The sequence below is a fragment of the Lupinus angustifolius genome, chromosome LG17 (assembly GCF_001865875.1).
Source record: "Lupinus angustifolius cultivar Tanjil chromosome LG17, LupAngTanjil_v1.0, whole genome shotgun sequence".
Lineage (NCBI taxonomy): Eukaryota > Viridiplantae > Streptophyta > Magnoliopsida > Fabales > Fabaceae > Lupinus > Lupinus angustifolius.
The window spans coordinates 2,398,427-2,416,638 of NC_032025.1; the positions used below are offsets into that span (position 1 = coordinate 2,398,427).

Sequence of the window (18,212 nt, forward strand, 5' to 3'; positions counted from 1 at the left end):
TATATATATTTTAATGGACCTTGAATTTATATGGTATCTTAATTTAATTTTACATCAGCTATAATAATATAATACAATAATCACTATATTAATAAAATATTAGAAACATGCATATATATATATATATATGGAATTTAATAATTATAAAAGTAAAATTTAGCTTATAACTGGATGATTATTTTTATAGAAAAAACTAAAAACAATTGGGAGCCCATTAACTTTGGGTTCTCTGTAACGGACTTTGTAACACTTGCATAAGGGCTAACCCTCTTTCTATCTTAAAAGGGTTAAAACCTGCAGAGATAGTAGCCGCCTCTAAGTAACACATTGATAGATAAAACATGGTAATGATTCCATTTGCTCTTTCAATATTTGAAGTTTTTTTTATTGAAGGTTGGAAGAAAAATTAGCATTTTCATGATTTGTCTACCCACCTAGGAAGTAACATTAGCTATCATATATGAACTTAAAGTGGTAGAACATATGTCTCACATCCCCATTTTTTTGTTATGCAATTTTCTAGAGTTGTTACTATATTTTTTGTAATAACAAATATAAAAAATCTTTTGCACCAATAAATTTTGGGCTTTGGATTTTAATATCTAAATTTGGAAGTTCATTATAGAATATGAAAGGTAATAGTATCATATCCGTCCATTCTAAACAAGACTCTTACTAACTAACATAGATTATTTTATACCTTAAAGTTTGTTTAGTTATTTAATTATTGAAAAATGACAAGTTATTTGTTTTTGTTGTTGTGCTTAATAAGTTGAAATAGTTGAAATATTGCTACTACGTATCTATTAAGCAATATGAATCAAGGTTAGTAGTTCTTTAATAAAAAAGCAAAGTATGTGTTAGTTTAGTTTATTTTATTTCTTAATAATGATTAATTTTAACTTCTAATCACTACTTAAATAAGAAGTTGTAATTAATTATTCAGCAACATTCAAATTGTGAAATGCAATCCTTATATAATAAGGCATCATATCTTAAAATTGTGATTTATAACCATGGTCCATATGCAATTTAAAAATCCATGTTAGATTTAATTTTATAGTAATCCTATTTCTAAATCATTACTCATTCATTTTTCTTTGTTGAGAAGAGACACGTGTTGCCTCATTGTTTCTGTCAAGTGTCCACATTAGAAGTAAGGATCTCTCCATTAATGGAGTGTATATTTTTCACTTGTTTTTAATGACAAAAATATGATTTTATTATAATCAAAACAATATCTGTGTAATTGAAAATTGCATTTATCCTTACTTTTTGAATCACTTACCTCTCCATTAATGTTGAGGACCCTAACTCCCACATTAGTATCATTATTTTTTGAGATCACATGTTCCAAAATTTGCTGTCTCATTGTGTACCAATCTTATTAGAAAATGACAAATAGTTAAGAAAAAAATCATAAAATAGAAAACAATTTTTTTGATTACTTATTGTAATATAATTGACTTGAAACATGAAAACATAATTTTTTTGAAACATGTGATACTTATTCCTCAAATTTATGATTATCTTTCTAAGCAATTAATAATGATGTTATCATTATTTAATATAAAAAACAAAAAAAGTAGGAAGTGAAATATATACCTAGTATGTGTACGATACAAATTTACCTACGATAATCGTGGGAGACCATGAGCACGTACAGAATGCTTTTGACCAATATTTTGCATGACTGTCTAGGCACAAAATTAGTACTTTCTGCTGTGTTTACAGTGTGTTTCTTTTTTATGGTTTTTTTTTCTTTCAATGAGTAATATTTATAGCAAAGAAATAATAATCTCCTACAGTTTTATTAGGAAAAAAATCTTATCAACGTTGACTTTGTCAACACTTTATTAGGGATAATAATCTCAACAATAATGACTTTATTTTACCTTATTGAGGATAAAAATTCCAACATTTTGTTATTTTTCGTTCTTTTATATTTTATTTTTTTAAATTTCAGAAGGTATATCCCCGTTAATTTTTATTCATTATTCTTTTACTTTTGTACAGAAAACAAATGAGTTTATAGGAAACTCTTATTTTTTACTATTTATTTTATTTTCGAAATTAATTATTTTGATGTTAAAAAAGTTTTAGACTTTTATGGGTTAGATAAAAATGAGTATTGACAATATAACCTTACCCGTTATATCATTTAATCATTACTACATTTTTTATTTTTTTAATAAAAAATAGAATTAAGAGAAAAATTGATAACATCGATCTTGAAATATCATCAATCTTAAACCCAATAAGTGAATACATTAAAATAATTTTAATTTTTTATTATTTAAGCTTGATTACTTTAATAATGACTTTTTATTTAATTATATAAATTTTATTATTTATATAAAAATTAAATCTAATAAATTAATTATTATTTGATAAAAATATTTATTATTCTTTATAAAAACCAATAGTTAATAAATTTATTATTATTTAATGATATATAAATAATAATTTAATTATTATTTAATTTTGAAATATCATGTAACAGTCAATAGTAAGGGTATATGAATGACTCGAAATTTTAATAAACTAATTTTGTCTTGCTCTAGTTTAAACTTATTGAGAATTTATATTTCTACTTTGAACCTCATTTATAGTATATCTCTAATTTATGTATATTCTATTTTTAAAAATCTATATAAATTATTTATATTAATATTTATATAATTATAACATTAATGGTGTGAATTTTCTCACTAAAAAAAGACTACTAGTTCCTAAAATTAAGTCTTATATTTAATGTTAAATATACTCATTATCATAATTTCGAGTTTTAATTTAAAATGATAAAAGCATATAGTCCAACCCATCATAATAATCTCATGATGAGGGTGATTAGGAGAGAAATTGGAGACCAAAAGCTCATGAAATATTGATATGTTATCTGGCAGGAGTCAATCACAATGAATAAAAAACATAAAAAATATATAAAATAAAAAATATTTAATTATTTTTAATTAATATTAATGTTTTCATTAATGTGAGATAAACTTTTAGATATGTTTTAAAACATCAAATCCTTATTTAAAGCACACATACATGGTGTCAACAATTGATAAATTATTATATAATAATTACGAGTGAATAGTCTTACATATATTCACATCATTTATTGTATAAGTATACAAATAAATATTTACAATTAATAATGTGAGTATAATTGAAATCTTAATCCCAATCAGAAAATATTCTTGCCTCTAGTCAAATACTTCCTAAAATAGAGATACTCTCCGTGGACTCAAATCTTAAAACAGAAGGAAAAAATTGACATTCTAAGTTTTAATTTTTTTTAATAAAATAATACTCAAAAAATTCCAACTCTTTTCCACCTCATATTTCATGCATTCTAATGGTATAAGATTTGATATCCTATTGTGTACCAATCTTATCAAAAAATATTAATTAGATAAAAAAAATATAAAAGTAAAAGAATAAATTTTTCATTACTTATTAAAATGTGATTAACTCAGATAATAGAAATATAAATTTTTTAGGACATGTCATCACATTCTAGTTGACTTGCAGTGCAAGCCACTGTAATCTATTGTTGGGTACCAAAATGCGAAGCTTCCACGACTGTATCATAAGATGAATCTTCCCTTTATTTTGTTCAAACACATTCCCTATCTAAACCTTTGGATAAGCATGCAGACATTCGATATCATTTTGTATTTGCTGTTTTTAGGTAATTCTCTCTTCTAGTTTTATAGTATTAACAACTTAGGGTTCATGGCTACTGCTAGAGCTGCAAGACACACTTATCCAATAGATTGGGCTGTCTCCAATAGTACCTTGCTTTCAGTAGGATAGTGAAACAGTTTCTCATTCTCTGTCTCAAATCTATCATATATTAATATGTGAATAAAATAAAATTTTTAAAACAATAAATAATCAAATGTAACATTCTAATTGGCTTGGGACATAGAGTAAAACACGATTTGGGCACGTAATCTCCTTTTCCTTTTAATCCTACGGGTCAAATAATATATTGCCATATAATTAAAAAAACTTTTAAAAACATAAAATAATATTTTTATTTACCCATTTAAAATATCTTCGAAACAACTTATCTCTCTCCTCTTGTGAACAGCTGGGACTAAAAAATTAAAGTCAACACACTCACCCATATATAGACAACAATCATAGGAGAGATATGTTTTGGTGGATGTTTGAGAAATATATAAGTTTTTTAATTATTTAATTTAATAATAATAATTAAATATTTTTAATCTTATGTGTCAACATTTCTATTGAGTATGTATAAAAAAAACATCTCTATCTAATAGGGGAGAGATATGCACTCAAACAATTAATATAAGCTATTAAATCACTCAATTGAGTGTCTCCAAATAAATAAATATAATAAATATCTAATAATTAGAATTGAAATATAAATCATTCTACATCGCTATCAAATAGCAAAGTGACATGTGTACAAAATACAACTTTAAAGAGATATTTATGTGGCACTTGTGATTAAGAAAATCTTAAATGATAATACTATATAGGTAACTTATGTTTTGTTCAAAATAGCCGATTATTTTCGAGTAGCTAAATGTTTTGAGTATTAAATTCAACACCATGTTCCATGTGAGGCATATGCTGATATGCATGCAGCTTCTCCAAAAGTGCTTCAAAAAGAATTCTACACAACGGTTAGAAATTATCAAAAGCACTAACAATACTACTTAATTAATCCAAAGTCTCTGTAACAAGAAATCCAATAAGAAACGATGGAATAATAATAAATTTCCCCAATTATCTAGAGAAACTTTGGTTACATTTTTTCATATTTTCTTAATGACTCAAAATTAGTTGCTCATAAGACACACTCAGAACTAAACACAAGCCTGGTATTTTCTATTTAATATCTCCATCTCTTTCTCATAATTTTAAATTTTCTAGGGTTTCCTTCCCCCTTCTTATCCATACATTCACTGTTAATTTATCTAAAATAATTCTACTAAGCATGACTTAATAGTGAAAATACTTTGTCAAATGCACACAACAATTTGGGATTGTTTTAATCTTCAAGCTAGTTGATAAATGGTCGAAGATGCACGATTTTAATTAATTCGAGAAGGGGAAGAGAACAACAAACGTTACTGTGTATCGCATTGTTGTCATAGACTGCATTTGCGGTTCTGTTACAGAGAAAACACGAATAAACAATGTCTTTTTATTTACAAACAGAATAAAAGAATATGAACCAAGTTTAACCCAAAAACTCAAAATCAAATTAAGATGAAGCAGGTAAGTACGTCACGTTTGGTCCAAATCTTAATCCCTCTCGAACGTTAGAAGCATCTTGCTACGAGTTGGGGTTATTCCGCGGATGATTTGAGAGAAAGAGCGATGGAAAGAAAAATGAAGATAAACTTGGTTATGTGGAGAAAAGAAAATAGGTTAAATTCCTCTCTCTCCCAAAAAGAAAGTTCGATTCCTGATAACATCATACATTTGTTAAAAGGGCGACCATAAATCCCAAAATATATTAGTTCTTGTTAATAAAGTGGAGAATACTTATAAATTTAATTTCTTTCAAGAAAAAAAGATGATCAAATTATGTTTTTTTCCTACCAACATTACACATTAACTCATAATGCCAAACTTAAATCTACCTATAAATCTAGCAATTTTGTTAGATCATATTGATAAATTTTGTTATCATATTATCATCTTTGTTGGAACATCTTTATTCTCAAATTACACCACTTCTAGAGACTTTAAATTAATGATACAAGGGGATAAGGCAGGGTAACCTTCACTTCATGCATAACTTCACCATTTTTATCCTATATTATGACATCAATCAATAACTCTGAGGACTATAAATCTATAATAATAATTTTTTTAAATGATTTGTTAATACACACAGTTATATAAAACTACGTTAATAATGAACCAAAATTAATCTCATTAAAATAACAACATATATATTGGAGCAATTAGCTTTGAAAGCACTTTATTTGATCCGCTTTTTTCTTTCTTTATTTTATCTTTTACATGAATCGTGATAACTTTCTAGGTATTTGTTCACATGTTATATCTAAGACAGAAAAAGGCCAGAGATTATTTACTAGTTATTCCAGACAGGAAGACATTCAAAGATTTTACTTTTAACGCGTCTTCCAGTCACTTTACAAAGCTTCCTCCGACCAGAAACAACTACATTTAGTTTTGCCTGCAGTTCTATTCAATGAACATAGAAAAGCCATTACTATATAAAGATACTGTAACATATTTCCAAAAAACGCAAGGCCCTTGTTATTAAAAGTTAAACCCAAGTTTCGCACTTTACTCAATTATTTCATAATCTACATGTAGCAATGTCCCATAATTTTTTATACTCATGTTTCAGATCAATCAAACTTTACGAAATAATATTTAAATATTAATTTCTATTTTTATAATTTTTTTAAAAATGAGTGGAGCTTTCTCATTGGCTTAAGACACCAAATGAGACATAAATAATAACATGTGGTCCTATTGAAAGCACCCATTGAACCTACAGAAAGAGATAATTATTTCAAAGCGTCACAATTGATAACATCAAAAGTTGGATCCTACCAATTCTAAGGAGTCAATTAAGAACCTACCAAATCTTAAAGCTTTACATCATCTAAGCTTTTGACGTCTTTTCTAAACTTTAAATGCCATGTGAGAACATGGTTTCCGTGACAGATGTAAAATTTTAAACTTTAAATTGAACTTGTGGTTACTGTTACTTTGCATGCTTATTATAATTGCAATGACAAAGAAAAAATGGGATAATATCTACTAATGTTTAATTCCATGTTCGGTTGTATTTGAATGGTTAAGACATAAAATTAAAAATATTTAAATATAAAAATTGAATAACTTGTTATTTTTTTTACTAATCAAATACAATGTACACTGTAATACATCAACTGTCATCCCTGCTGCTGATAAAGAGGTCACAATTATGATTGTGCTGAAAACATTATATTGTTATAGCAGACCCAAAATTTGAATGCATGGATAAACAAACATTTAAATGATAATTGCATCGTTCACACATTTGAATCATTGAGAAATTATTTTCACGCACAAGTTTAAAGTACATAATTGTTAAATAAAGCTACGTCCAAAAGAGGACAAAAACAAATAGATTTGAAATATCAAAATATGGACATTTTCTAGGTTGGTTGGTAATTGTGCATGTTATGGGGTCCAATGGGGTGCAGCTGGGCTAGAATGAACAGAAACCACCCTAGAGTCAAGTAGTTCCATGATTGGCGAAAAAGTCACACACCTTGGCACTTTATACTGGTTAATTGATGCACCCCTTGAGATAGCGAAGTCCATCAACTCCTCAAAGGTACCATTCTTCACCACTCGAATCTCCAATGGCCCAATAGAATTATCAGCAACTCTTCCTTGTCTATACACCGAGTTCAAAGACTCTTCCATAACCAAGCAGCAATTGTTCAACACTTCATTTGTTGGCTCGTGAGACGAGTCCTTCACCAAAAGCTCCCAGTAAATCACGTAATGCCCTGGGATGGATTTACTATCAGCAAAGCTTGTATACTCCACTACGCTGGTATTGAACTCATGTAATAAAACAGAAGCATTTTCAATAGCTTTTTGAAGTTCCGCTTCGTCGGTCTTGTCTGCATCAATGCTCAACAAAACGTTCTTTCGCCTCACGAACCTGAATTGCGGTGCTGCGTTGTGGAAACCAGTGACTTCAAGAATATCACCCACACGGTAGCGGCATAAACCAGAATAAGTAGTGATAATCAGCTCATAATATTTACCAACTTCGAGGTCAGCTAAGTCAACTAAGCGAGGAGGTGAGTCACGAGAAAGAGTTACAGGAGAAGAATCATCATAGGCCAAGAACTCAAAATAACCCATATTTGGCATAATTGTGTAGGAAACTTCAGAAGGGTCGCAAATAGGTTTAAGGTTAAGTCCAAAATAACACTCAGAAGAAGCGTACATAGTACAAGCCTTAGGTAGGCCACCACTGTAATAATCAATAGTGGGAATATATTGAGACATAGCACCAGTTACAATCACGTCGATATACTTTGTGTTAGGCCAAATCCGAGTGATTATACATTCCCAATTCTCCCCAGAACATTCCTTGCTAATAAATTCCGCTAGTTCTGGTTCAGGCTTGAGGATATTACCCATGCATTCTTTAATGGATGGGTCTGTGATCTTGGGGTTTAGGGTTCCGGTGGAAATGTCATGGGCTAATTCTCTCCAATTAAGTTGAAGAAACCGAATGGATCGCAGAAGCCCAGAGGCGAAAACAGCTCCAACTCTGAGTACTTGGTGGCGCATGATGAGACCACATAGCATCTGTGAGTACATGCTTTGGAAAGAATCGGTGCAGAGAATTGTTTCGTTTGGGCTTGTGTATATATTGTGTGGATCAACTGGCCTATTCTTGAAATGCTCACTCTTGTAATAGCTTGTCAGAACTGGACGTGCCACTAACCCACTTGGAGTCTTTGTCTCTGCCTTAATGAACAGAAAATAGAGACCCTTCCCTTTGTCCAAATTAGGCACATACCTATGTAAATTTAATATATCAAAACTTAGTATGTATTTATTATATCAGCAACATGGGAAGAACACATATTCAAAAGTATGCACAGTTGAAGAGAAACTTTGGTTATACAAAAAAAATAGATTTATAGTATATAACTATATATATATATATATAACCGCTGAAATCAATGCAGGAACAGAAACGTACTGGTTCATTACTGGCATGAGAAGACTGTAGAGTAAGGTACGACGGTCCAGCTCTTGATGAATTGTTGGCATCAATTTTCTTTCACCAGCAGATGTTCCAGAACTGCAGTGTAATTTTCACAGCATGTAAGCATAGTATATAATTTATTAATATAAGATGAAGAATACACAACTTATACTACATATTTATGTTGCGATAAAGAAGAAATATTGATACGTGGATCGGTGGATGTATGGTACCTGGTGAGAAACTCAGAGATAGGGTGAGATGAAAAGATAGGAGAGGTGTCACCATTAGCAATGCGTTGAATATCAGGCTGAAGATCTTCGTAGTTAACAACTGGAATCTTGGTTTTGAAAGTGTCCCGGTCAGTGGCTCCATTAAGTCCAAACCGTTTAAGGTACTCTGTGTCTGCGTTTTGAGTCAGAATCTCAGCTAGGACCCTCTCTTGAACATAGTCAGTGTTTCTGGTTATTTCTTCAATGAATTTTAGAGCCTTTGTGCTTTTCTCATCCCATGATGAAGGAGGAGGTTCAACAGCAACATGGGGTGGAGAAAACTCGGTCTCAGTTTCCATGATGGGGTGTAAGTACTCTAGTCACACTGGGGTCAAAAAAAGAAAAGGCTCAAGCAAGTTAATGACCTTTATAGAACAATGAAAGGAAAAAGAATGGATTTGTGGAATGGGAGTGAAAGGGTGACTGATATTTATAGTGTACAACAAAATTGTGCCATGTCTTAGTTCTACCCGTGGGTAACAAATTACCAAAAATTATTATCTTAGTAATAAAAGTTTAATGTACCAAAAAAATTTACTTATAATACAAATGTATTTTCATTATTAATTTTGACTAATTCGAATTAATTTTAATTTAGGAATGAATCCACAAGATGAAAATTTAATTGAAATTTTTTATCAATAATAATAATATCTTGTATTAATGTGTGACAACTATAATTTTTTGTATTACATTTAGTAGGAAATTAATTTTCTTAAAAGTTATAATTGTCTCTGAATTAAGTGTTACTCATATAAATTAATATAATAAGTTTTTGGTTGTTCTAATGATGTTGTGAGCCCTTATAGAGTATGTACGAACGCATATAACATTTTAATGATTTAATATTCATTCAAGTTTATTTTATTTGTTGTTGTGAACGTCGCAGGGGACATGTGGGCCATTATACACGTAGGGCTGGGCATTGTGGCAGACAGGTAGGGCTAATGTATGACCAGGTCATTACTAAGTTGTCTAAGTTTACTTGTCATGCGGCACATGTTCCAAAAAAAAATGTATGTTGTAATATCCTAAATTAATTATATTATATAAAATAATATAAAAAATTATTTTCTATTTTTACTATTTTTTTAATTAAATGACTACTCTTTAATTATATTGAGATATTATTAGAACACAAATAAAGGGATGTGTGATTTTCATTCACTGCCAATACCTTGTAGTGTTGGCTCACTTTGTTGGTCTCTGAAAGCGATGGGTGCCGGCTGAAACGCAATGTAGCCGATGTAGTTCAGGAAGAGACAGCAATTGGACAAATAAGTTAAGAGGTGTAACTTCTTAATAAATTTTTTTTATTTTAATTAATGAAACTGATGTTACCACTAGTTTTATTATTTTAGTTAAAAATTAGGAAATATTTTATTTTATTTTAATGAGTATGTATACCGAATGATTTTTTACAATTTCCTAAATTCAGTCTTTTTTTTTTTATAGAATCCAAAATCATACTACTAGAATGACTTTGAATTGTCCATCAATAAGAATGACAACATGACAAATCAAGCTAATTTTTTTTACTTTTTCAAACCTTAATCAGAACTTCAAAACCCAAATTAAATGAGGTAGAAAACATTGTTATTATCCCTGAATCTGTAAGGTTTTATGTAACTCGAGTCAAATACATATATATATATATGTCTAATTTTATAATCTACGTATCAATCAGATATGAGGTAGGATATCAGTTATACCAAACCTAAAAGTTGATCTCAGATAAAATTTGAACTCCATTACATCGAATTTCCCCATTAAATTTAGGTTATGTTCGAATGATACCCACGAATTTAGTTTTCATTATTATCCTTATCATTAGACATTACTCTAAGAAAATAATAGACTTTTGATACGCATGGAGTTTATGAATGCTTTGGAAACTCTAAGGTAGAAATAACAAATTTTTTAAATTGGATTAGTTGACATTGAAAATGTGACTTTGAATTGATGACTTTAACAAATTGAGTCATCAAATGAAAATGGATTAGTTGATCTTTTGAAATTTGTTATTTTGGTGACTTTCGCAAATTTAGAATCATTCAATGAAACTAGATTAGTTAATCTTGAAAATTGTGACCTTAGAATTTTTTTTCTCATTCAATGGAAGATGAAAGAAATTATAATTAGGATTTAATAAGTATACATTGATAATATAAGTTTTTTTTTACATTATCAGCAAATCATCTACTATTGATTTATTAATTATCATCGACTCACAAATAAAAGTAATACAAATCAATGGTGAACGATGTGCTGATAGTATAAAAAACTTTACATTATAGGTGTATAGATTTTAAACTCTTATAATTAAATTACAATTTAAAATATTATTCGATCTTTCACTGACTTAACCATACACATTGACCAGTAATAATATAATTATGTATTGACTAATTCAAAATATAAGTCATTTTATCTTAATAAATTGTACATCAATATGATAATTATGATGTTCAACATGATTCGAATACATCTCATTTTCTAAATATATTTTATTAACAAAGACCGATCACATTCAAAATTCAATTACAGATCAAATTATAGAGAATATACAGAATAATTACAATTTTAGTTATATTTGAAATTTGTACTGTATTGCATTATAAATTATATTTTTTAAATGTAATTTTGTTCACACATTTTCTGATACTCATGTTAATTTTTGTTTCTCAATTTTTTGACATATTAATGTATGAATAAAAACATAGAAAAATAAAAATTACTTGCTTTTTATATATTTAAGATTATTTTGGCAATTAGACATCAAAAACCAATTATGGACAAAACTATCCGGACATCATTTTTTATTAGAATTACTTCACTAGTAAAAATTAAAACATAAAGTTACTGAGTAACCATTTATTACTAGGCCTTATACTTTGACAACTATCACTATTATGGCATGTGAGGTGTATAACGAGTAACATTATAAAAAATGTTACATTATAAATTTAAATTCATTAACTACTTCTTTTATTTATGTACATATAAATAAGATATATACACATATAAATTATACACTATAGGATATGTACTATTCGTGTTCAAGGATTGAGTTAAAATGAGAACATATGTGTTATAATTGTAAGAAAATTAATTTCTTATAATACTGAAAAAGGTGACGATGGAAACACTGCAATATTGGTCATATATGAGAACATATGAATTTTGAACAACATTTACTTAGTAAGAGGCGTTTTTCTTTTATGGAAGGATATTTGGAAGGATATTTGGTCATATATGGAAGGATATTTGGTTTGGGCATCGAACTCTTAAGGATATCTTTCTGAGACTTTTCTTGCTTGCTTTAGATAAGGACGCATTGGTAGCTGATTGTGGGGTTTGGACCAATGGTGAGTGGACTTGGAATATTCATTGGAGGAGAAACTTATTTGCGTGGGAGGAAGATGTAGCAAGAAGCCTTTATCGTCTAATCCATAACCACTCTTGCAAACGTGATGTTGGTGATAGATGGAGATGAAACCTTGATAAGTCGGGATGCTATATGGTGAATTCAGCTTACTTGGCTCATTTGAATGCTAGTATGATGGAGCCAGATAATGTTCTTAACTTATGTTGGATAAATTGTGCACCTTCAAAAGTGTGTTGTTTAATGTGGAAAGTTATCAGAGGTAGGGTAGCAACAAAAGTGGAGCTTCATAAGAGAAATATTATGGGGGTGAATGATTTGAAGTGCGATCTGTGTTTGTTGCATGATGAACATTTAGAGCATCTTTTCCTTTCTTGCCCTTTTGTCTCTAATGTGTGGAAATGGTTCTATTCTTACTTCAGATTTATATTACCTTGTCGGGTTCGATTGTGGAATCGCTTAAGACGCATGATTCCCTTTGTAAGATTAGTAAAGGGAAATCGATGTGGAGAATGTTGTGGTTTGTTGTTATTTGGTCGATTTGGAAGTTAAGAAATGATATTATTTTTAGGGGGGACAAAGTTAGTTTTACCCAAATTATGGATTCGATTCAAATTAGACCTTGGTTGTGGATTTCTAAAAATATAGGATCTAAGTTGTACACTTTTGCCCAACGGTGTATTAATTCTTACACTTGTATTGATCTTCTTTGTAAGTTGTAATTGGGTTGGCACCCCTTGTGCCCGATTCTAATATATTTGCTTATAAAAAAAAATTCCAATAACAATATTAGAGTTATTTTTAGTACTACAAATAATATTTTCTCATCTTTTTTGCAAGGAACTAATCTCTTTCGGGATTCGTGACTATCCCTCCCAACAAGTGTTATTCACAATAATCAAACTTTTGATATTGAGGATTCAGTAGAACCTTACACCATTAGACCAACGCCTAAAAATTTAATTATCTATGAGAAATTTCCAATAAATTTCCAGAGTTTTTACTTTATCATTTATTGCATCATTTATGAGTAATGTTTAATAATCATATACTCATCATATAGAAAATGAATAGTAGGAGTCCATATAAATCTTTGGATTTAATATGTATACACTGACAGCGTAAATATTTTTTACACTGTCAGTCAATTATCTAGCATTGATTTATTAAGTCACTGTCTCTTAATCTTTACACTGTCATAGTGCATAAATTTTAAACTCTAAATCTTTACATTCTAACTCTCCATAAATATTATAGTCATTATTTATATATTTTGTATCATAAAGTTGATAACAGTTAGATATCTCATTTGATGACACGTAGTATGTACACGTCTGCATTTACATAATAATAATAATAATAATATTCCGAATCACAGTAGATAGACCAAGTAATTAAGAAAAACAAGCATGGTTTATCTCGCCGGATTCACTACCGTCGTTGGAATCGATCACCGGAGGCCAATTCCGTTGTTATCAATTATACCAAATAGCAACGTTTCGACGCCCTACACGGTCGTATTTATGTATCGGAATTGCAGAAAACATGGCTTCAGCACCGCCTCTGAATCAGTTTGGACAGATTTTCCCGCAGATAACGCTTACGCGGTCTTAGGAGTGTCTGAGAGTAGTTCATTTGCTGAGATCAAAGCTTCTTTTCGCAAATTGGCAAAAGAAACTCACCCTGACCTTGCTGAGTCAAGGAACGATTCCACCGCGTCTCGACGCTTCGTGCAAATCCTTGCCGCTTATGAGGTGCGTGTGAGTCACGCTCAGGTCTATAATTATTGTTTGTTATGATGACGAAGGTGTAGTGGTAACTTTATTTGCGAACAATTTTTATGAGATGGCTTAAAGTTGAATTTGAATGGAGACGAATCGTTAAAATCAACATAGTTTGATTCATAGAAGAACTCTTTAATATTATTGTAAAAACTCAAATTGGATAAGCTGATATAAGCTTAGCTAGTTCAAGTTGCAATTTAGTTGATGTAGGGAGAATGTATAAATGTAGTTTCTGTCAAGTGAATCAATGAGAATATTTATTTCAGCCTTTCGATGTTTTTATTTGGTTTACATCGAATGTTGAATTAACTTAATAATCATTGATACATTGCAGATTCTTTCAGATACTCGAAAGAGAGCCCATTATGACATGTACTTGTTGGCTCAGAAAAAACTTATGCAAAAGCAGAAACATTCGGGGCAGGGGTCGAAATTGCACATATATGAATCACACACTACATTCAAGGAGATGGAAGTTGTGGAATGGTTAGAGTGGTACAGGTTAGCTATAAATGATATTTTGTCAGAGAAGAGGGTGGTGGTTGGAACAGGATATTTTGATGTGCTTGAGAGAGATTTTTATTCAGCTATTCATGCTGCATACTATGGTCCGGACATTGATTCTTTGCCTTTGGAGTTTCTTCCTGACTGCTTTGAAGCCGAGGAAAGGTCCTCGTATGAAACTCCTGAGGTTTTGCACTTGGTTTCAGGCCGCAATCTTTTTGGAATGGTTTGCCTTGTCAATGACATTCCAGTGATATCATCTGCCACTAATGAAAAGTTAACTTTTTCCGGATCCTTCCATTCAGCCCCCTGCCAATCTGTATCGAATAATCACAGGGATGCAGAAAGGCCAGATGATTTTGGAACTCATCAAGCTCACACATCTAAACTTTCAAGTAATGTATCAGATGCATACAGAGATCTAGAGTTGCATGTCTCTGGAAGAGTGGTTGCTACAGCTTCCAGGGTCCTACCTAGATGCTATCCTGATGGGTTGGAGAAAGAAGATGCTGAAGATCACATTCGCGTGTTTCTTAATTCAGACGAAGATCCCAAACATTTCGGCAGTGGCTTTTCGAAAAGTTACTACGCAAATGGTGCAGTTGGAAGCAGCATTCATTTGGGAACCATATCTGGACTTGGGAGCAGTCCAGATGAAGGTTGTTGTTATGTCCATAATAGCAGTGGTGTAAAGACCCATGCGATTATGAAACACAGGACATTGATGGTACGTTATGTTGCTTTTCCATGTGACTATGAAACATATGGACAATGATGCGATTTTTAATTTTACAAAATTATTAAGTATTGATCATTTTCATTTTTCAAAATTTTAATCATGTGAAGAAACTTGGTCTGGGTTTTAGGATCTTGCGAGAATTTAATGCCATGAATGACTTGGTATAGCTAGATGCTTGTAATTATGTTATGTTTATTTAATATAAAATTTTCAGGTGAAGCATATGCACTGGTATCAAGTGGGTGATGAAGTTTCAGTTTGTGAGTGTAGATGCACTAGAGCACGTTTACCACCAAGCAAGTAAACCTCTATTACCTCTCTATAGTCTGATTGATGTTGAAGTTAGCACAACTAATATTTTTTTGTTTGCATCTATCTTGTGTTCATTAATGTATATGGTCTGATGCTGGCTCTGTCATTGTTATAAGTTTTTACAAGAAAATGATTTATTTTATGAACATCATGATCTTTCCTAGTAAGTGAACATATCCTGTTTTGATCTCTTTCCTTCTTAGAACATGCCATGGTCTTATTATGCATACCAATCTTCTCATTTCATGTTTGATGAATTGTTCTACAGTACTGTTAACTTTCAGAAAATTTCTTGAAAGTTTAAAGCAATTTGATCATGTGAAGATAGTTGTCACTTTAAATTATCTGAAAATGGTGTTTCTATGCCTTCTCAGGTGAAAGAGCCAAGAATCATAGGAGTAATGTTGTAGATTTATTGCTCAGAACTAACATTTTTGACTAAAATCTGTTTCTCTTTAACAATAGAAATAAACTTAATTCTGCATTCTCTGGTTTATATGCATTTTTTGTGACATTGCAACATTTTATTTATGAAGATCATCTGCTGCTCTCTCATTACTGCTTGTAATACATTTTAATTATTTCAATCCCTTAATTATACAGATTTTGGCTATTTGAGCCTCGTTGTGGCTTCCATGACATTGGGGGTTGGTATGTTGAAACATATGGCAAAGATAAGAAGGGTCGTACAATACCATCACAGAGGTTCTGGGATGGCTTAGATTATAGGGAGCAAGCTGACAGGTGAGTTAACTACGTAATTGATATTTCTTGTCTACTTTTAAATTTGTGATGAACTACTTAATGGAACCAATCAAAGTTTTTCTTTAAAAATGTATAGATTTTGGAGAAACTTGGCAATGTTCGTAGGAATGAAATTTTGAAATCTGTATTTTGGAATTTTCATTTCATCAGTATTTTTTTCTTGTAAACTTTGAAATAATTTTTACATGCTTTTGAGTTACTAGCATTTTAGCATGGTAAACTGCCCATAGCTGCATTTCATATATATTTTAACATTATTATCTGGTTGGTTCTTTATGGTTAAAGTTGTTCAGAATCATAACATGATATTATGTAGTTAATTTATCTGAAGTCTGTTGACCATTTTGGCTTCCGTCGGTGGGAATAAAATATCTCTCTCCCAACCACAGTTTGTTTCCTTTAGACATTTTGAAGTGGTAGAAGCTAATCAATATTTTAGAGATCATTTCCTAAATACTTGCATATGGACTATACTGAACATCTGAGTTCCACAATCTGCAGAAGACTTCATCCAGCAATGTATATGTTTGCTCTTGCGTATCGGACACTTGATCTTGAATATGCCAAAGTAAGCAAGAAAACATTCAGGAACACTGTCGGAGCTCAAATGTTCAAAATTCTTCACTGGTGCAGGAAACTTGTTTAATAGGTACATCCATTTGGCTTATGACTAAGTCAACAAATTGCTACACTACTCTGGACAGAACAGTTTCTTTACTGATCTCTAGTGATTTAAGAAGATTTCCCTGCCAATTCACAACTAGCCAATGACTCCTAGGAGGTGTGCTCTTCAAGTACTGAAAGGAAAGGCATCGAAGCCTGTTAGTTTTGTTTACTCTGCTACAGAAAGCTCAGTTTTTATCTACCTGGTGCTGGATATGTTGGTCAAACGCCAAACACTGAAGTCACTAGGTCGGTGCCTTATTAATGTTTAAGGAGCCATTATCAAGCCTGAGGTGATATGCTCTTAGATTTTTTACTTCAAAAAAGAATCTGCAGTGCTATTGTCTCAGAATTGGAATGCTCAAACACTGTGAATGCATAATGGGTTCCTATATGAGATTTGAGGGATCCTTGGCACCTGTCATGAAGGCTGAAGCTCTAGCAAGCCATAGGTAGGTTAGAAGTTAAAACCATACCTGACTAAGGCACTTTCCAGATATGCGTATTGCGGTCAGTAGTACCGAAGCCAGTTGTTTCTCTAAGCAAGGAATTTCATCCCCTTACTGTAGTGCTCAGATAGCTGTACAATATCTGTCCAATAGTTATGTATCTAAGCCTGTTTTTATTGTTCAGATTTTTAGTCTGAAGTATTAAATTAGGTACCCAAGCGGTTTTTCTCTGAATTATATGTCTACGCTACTGGTAATATGAAATGTAGTAGTTTAGTACCATTTGATAACGTTTTTGCTTAGTGAGTTAATGTGGTCGTATTTTATCTTCCCTATCTATTTCAGGCTTTGTAGCTTTTGCTTTGAACACCTTAAATGGTTTTCTAACTAAATGCATAAAACTTTGGGGCAGAGTCACTATAAATCATATACTGCTTTAACCATAAAATTCACTACATATGCCTCTTCTGTCCATTACTAGAGCAGATCCTCCCATTTGCAATACTAGTCTCCTTTCTACAAGTAACTTCGTTGCATTAAAAAATTGCAGTGATGTGGTGGAAATAAACTGGAAGATAGTT

General features: G+C 31.0%; 2 protein-coding genes across 3 annotated transcripts; one reads left to right on the plus strand and one right to left on the minus strand.

The window, feature by feature from the left end:
- On the minus strand, positions 7,104 to 9,415 carry LOC109330714 (probable indole-3-acetic acid-amido synthetase GH3.1). Its single transcript, XM_019564992.1, has 3 exons — positions 8,992 to 9,415; positions 8,753 to 8,854; positions 7,104 to 8,566 (listed from the first exon to the last, which is right to left on the minus strand). Exons 1-3 carry the CDS (start codon positions 9,327 to 9,329, stop codon positions 7,201 to 7,203), a joined length of 1,806 nt encoding a protein of 601 aa, XP_019420537.1. The 5' UTR covers positions 9,330 to 9,415; the 3' UTR covers positions 7,104 to 7,200.
- LOC109331246 lies at positions 13,775 to 17,732 on the plus strand. Of its 2 annotated transcripts, none has more exons than XM_019565625.1 (5): positions 13,775 to 14,169; positions 14,534 to 15,430; positions 15,657 to 15,742; positions 16,358 to 16,498; positions 17,021 to 17,732. In XM_019565625.1, exons 1-5 carry the CDS (start codon positions 13,825 to 13,827, stop codon positions 17,163 to 17,165), a joined length of 1,614 nt encoding a protein of 537 aa, XP_019421170.1. In that variant the 5' UTR covers positions 13,775 to 13,824; the 3' UTR covers positions 17,166 to 17,732. The 2 variants fall into 2 exon arrangements, with proteins under 2 accessions (XP_019421170.1, XP_019421171.1); XM_019565626.1 differs by having other exon boundaries at positions 15,657 to 15,738; positions 17,021 to 17,123.

Coding starts and splice junctions, on each gene's coding strand:
- LOC109330714 (XM_019564992.1), bottom strand. CDS start 9,329: ATGGAAACTGAGACCGAGTTTTCTCCACCCCATGTTGCTGTTGAACCT. Junction 8,855..8,991: donor ATCTCTGAGTTTCTCACCAG/GTACCATACATC, acceptor ATTACACTGCAG/TTCTGGAACATCTGCTGGTG. Junction 8,567..8,752: donor CTCATGCCAGTAATGAACCA/GTACGTTTCTGT, acceptor AAATTTACATAG/GTATGTGCCTAATTTGGACA.
- LOC109331246 (XM_019565625.1), top strand. CDS start 13,825: ATGGTTTATCTCGCCGGATTCACTACCGTCGTTGGAATCGATCACCGG. Junction 14,170..14,533: donor AAATCCTTGCCGCTTATGAG/GTGCGTGTGAGT, acceptor GATACATTGCAG/ATTCTTTCAGATACTCGAAA. Junction 15,743..16,357: donor GCACGTTTACCACCAAGCAA/GTAAACCTCTAT, acceptor TTAATTATACAG/ATTTTGGCTATTTGAGCCTC.